Genomic DNA, 3,473 nt, shown 5'->3' on the forward strand with positions numbered 1-3,473 from the left:
CTTCATGGGGTTCATCCTTCTCCTCCGTCTGGACTTCTTCATGGGGTTCATCCTTCTCCTCTTTTTCTCCGACAGCTGAAGGCTCTTGGCTGACATTTTTCTGCTCGATCGTTGGCGCGTCTCCACTCGGTTGTTCTTCTACCCCTGTTGTGGCGCCATCATCACCACCTGCGCTTTCCTCTAAGATCTCTACCACAGGGGGGTTGTTCTCCTGCTCTGCCGCGGCATCGAGCCCATCCACACTGTCTACACCTTCGCCTTTCTTTAACTTTTTGCTTACATTTGCTTCTTCACCTTCCTGCGCATTTTTCCTTTTACTGTCTGGAGTAGCGACACCATCAGAGGGTTCATCTCCCGCTCGGTGCGATTCGTTCTTTAGATCTTCCTCCCTCTTTTGGGTGGGTTCCTTCTGGTTGGGATTCTTATCGCTGCTCTGTTGACCTGTTTTTAAACTACTGTCTACCCCCTCGTTGGTATATTTTCTCTTCAGTTTTGTCCTCTTTTCGTCTTTCCTCTCTGTCGAGTCGTCCCTCGTTTTAAGATCCTTCACGCTCGTCTTCTTTATTTCCCCCTTATCAGTGGAACTTCCCTGCACACTCTCTATCTCCAATGGAAGTAGTACTGCCTTTTGCTTACTTCTGCTTTTATCTGCCTTGTCCAGATTTTTCCCCCTCTCTTTGAAGGTAGCACCTACGTTGGAGGGCTTTCCTCCTTTGTCGTCATCCCTAATGTCATGACTCATGTTATATTTAGAAATGTCCTTCGAAATGGAAATTAACTTGACTAACTTACTGTACTGTGAGGAATTGAATTCGTCTCCTTCGTTTGGATCATTTTCCCACTTCTTGACCACCTCATCCTGAGAGTTCATATCTTTTCTGTTTATTTGTTTATATATTCTGTCTAGTTCGTTGTTTTTGTGATCCCTTCTTTCCTTTTCGCTGTTAAACTTTAGCTTTTCTCGTTTTCCCTTCTCCTCCATTTTTTTTCTTCTTTTTCTTTTTTCTCCCTCTGGTTCTTCCTTCTCCGAGTTGTCCCTCAATTCGTGTAAGCCGTGCATTTCTTGTAAGGTACGTAATTCTTGCAGCCCCGGCACTAGGGGCATCAGAGGTAGCAGAGGCACTACTGGTACTATGGATACGACTGACGCTTCGTTCGATTGCTGCCCTGCATCACTCGATTTATCCTCTTTTCCCGCCTCGACTCCCTGGACTGATTTGCCCTCCTGCAGCGCTGTGTCCCATTGCGGCTGCACCTCTTCCCCCTTCATGCTAGAGCTCTTCCTTTTGCCCCCAAAAGAATTAGAGTTAGCCGCTTCGTCAAACTTTTTACCCCCCTCATCGTTCACTTTGACGTTGCCTTTGTTCACCAAAGGGGCGTCTTCCTCGGGGTTGTCTGAGGCGGGAAGTTTGGTTTCCTTCAGTTCAGACACGTCCACCTGGTCGTTCTTCGCATCCTTGTCGAGTTTTTCGTCTTTCATTTGGTCCGTTTGGTCCGCCTGTCCCGCTTCTCCCTTCACTCTTCCAACTACGCCTCCACTCTCTTCGCTCCCCTTGCCAACCAGGTCGCTCCTCTCCTTGGAGGTCTCCTCGATATGACCCCCTACCTGCGCGCCCTCGGGCTTCACTTCCTCCCCCTTTGCTTCCTCAGAGGGGGGCAGATTTTCCATTTCCGTTTTAAAGGACTCGTAAATTTTGCTAACCTCTAAATCTTCCATCTCATCATTCGTGGAGTCCTCCCCGATTCCCCTTATCGATACGCTCTTGTTATCGAAATCGTAGTCGTCCGTGTCGTCTTCTTCCGTCTCTTCATCGGAGTCTTCTTCTGCCTCTTCATCCTCTTCTTCGTTGTCCAGGCTCTCTTCTTGGTCCACCTCTGTTCCCTCATCGTATAGGCCATCCTCCTTATCTGCATCGAAGTTTACCCCTTGGAGTCCTTCCCCATCGACCCCCTTGGCGATAATAGGGTGAGTTTCTTCCATAAAGGAATAATTGGCGTTCCTCCGCTTCGCCGCTTTCATTTCATTTTTTCTATTCATTAAAAAATTGTACGTGTCATTCGTGATGTTTAGCTTGTTTATTACTGCAGTTTTGTCGTTTGCGTCTTCATCCAGGTCGTCTATGACGATGTAAATGTTACTGTCGTCAATTACGATGTGATCTTTCTTATTTTTATCTCGGGCGCTCGCGTCGTCTTTTTTTACATGTTCCACATTGGCTTCTTTCACTTTTTCTTCCTTGGTTATGTTTTTCTCAATTTTTGCAATTTTCGCATTATTGGTCCTTTTTGCTGCTTTCTGATCTCCACTCCTTATCTGCCAGGGGTGGGTCTTCATGCTCCTTTCGTCACTGCCCAGAGTGCTTCTGCTGCCTTGCATGCTTTCTCTCTTTCCTGTTGTATTTCCCCTACTGCTGCGCGCGTTTTCCTTGCTACTTCTTCCTTCTTCGACCCTTCCCATTCTTTCTTTACTTAACCCTTGGAACAAGGTGGATAAACTTTGTTCTTCCCTGATGCTGTCCCGTAGCAGCAACTTCTCCATGGAGGAAGTTTTCCTTTCGTTTGTTCTTCCCCTGGTATTGTGTGTTAGTTGTGTGTTAGTATTCCTTCCCCCTCGGCGAGTATCCTCCTTACTAGGATCACGGCCATAGCTATGCTCCTTTTTTTCCTTGCCGATCAAGCTTCTATTATTTCTGTTTGGCTCACTAAACTTGAGTAAGGTGCTCCGACTGCTGTCTCGGGTGTAGTTTTTTTTCTCCATCATGGAGCTTTTATCCGTTGCTTTGCTTAAAAGACTTGCTCTCTCTTTCACCTTTTCTATGCCCTCAATAAGGATGCCTTTCTTTCCTTCATTTTTTATTTCATTCAAAATTTTTAACTTATCAATGTGTCTTACACTTGTTTTTGACTGCCTCCTTGTGACCACTGCATTTTTGTTCAAAACACCTTGATTGTATATGGGTCTTCCCTTGGCGCTTTCCTTTTTTTTCTCCGTTTGCATTTTGTTCGTGCGATTGTTTACAGGATGATGAGCTTCTTCTCCGCCGCAGGCTAACAAAGAGGAGTTTTTTTTTTCTTTTTTTGCCACAGTTTGGTGGTTGCTTTTAACAAAATTGCTTCGTATATGTTTGGATCACCAGATTGATGTATTCTTCTTTTTTTCCTTTGTTCTTCCGCTGCTTGTTCCCCTCCTTCTGCCGGTTTTTTTTCTCCTTATTTTCCCTACTCTTTTTTTGTAGCTCTAAATTCAATTTAGCTAAATTTTCATAAAATCATCAACAATTATACATGGGCAGGTCAGGAGAAAAAAAATAAATAAAAAATAAAGAATTATAAAAAAAAAAAAAAAAAGTTACATGTATGCGTGACACATATATGTGAATAAGGTGAAGCGTGATAAGGAACTATTTTTTTTTTTAACTTTTTTATACTATTTCATAGTGTTTTATAATACTATTTATAATACTATTTTATAA

The 3,473-nt window shown here is 43.9% G+C and overlaps 1 protein-coding gene across 1 annotated transcript in view; it reads right to left on the bottom strand.

Annotated features, from left to right (window-relative positions):
• Positions 1–2,998, bottom strand: part of C922_04134 (hypothetical protein) — a gene marked incomplete at both ends in the record, with an annotated part of 5,936 nt that extends 2,938 nt beyond the window's left edge. Inside the window, one exon of the mRNA XM_008819719.1 lies at positions 35–2,998. Within this exon, the coding sequence (XP_008817941.1) occupies positions 35–2,998 (2,964 nt within the window). The remainder of the gene's footprint in view (positions 1–34) is intronic.
• Positions 2,999–3,473: the final 475 nt, after the last annotated feature.

Source organism: Plasmodium inui, assembly GCF_000524495.1.
Source record: "Plasmodium inui San Antonio 1 unplaced genomic scaffold supercont1.20, whole genome shotgun sequence".
Lineage (NCBI taxonomy): Eukaryota > Apicomplexa > Aconoidasida > Haemosporida > Plasmodiidae > Plasmodium > Plasmodium inui.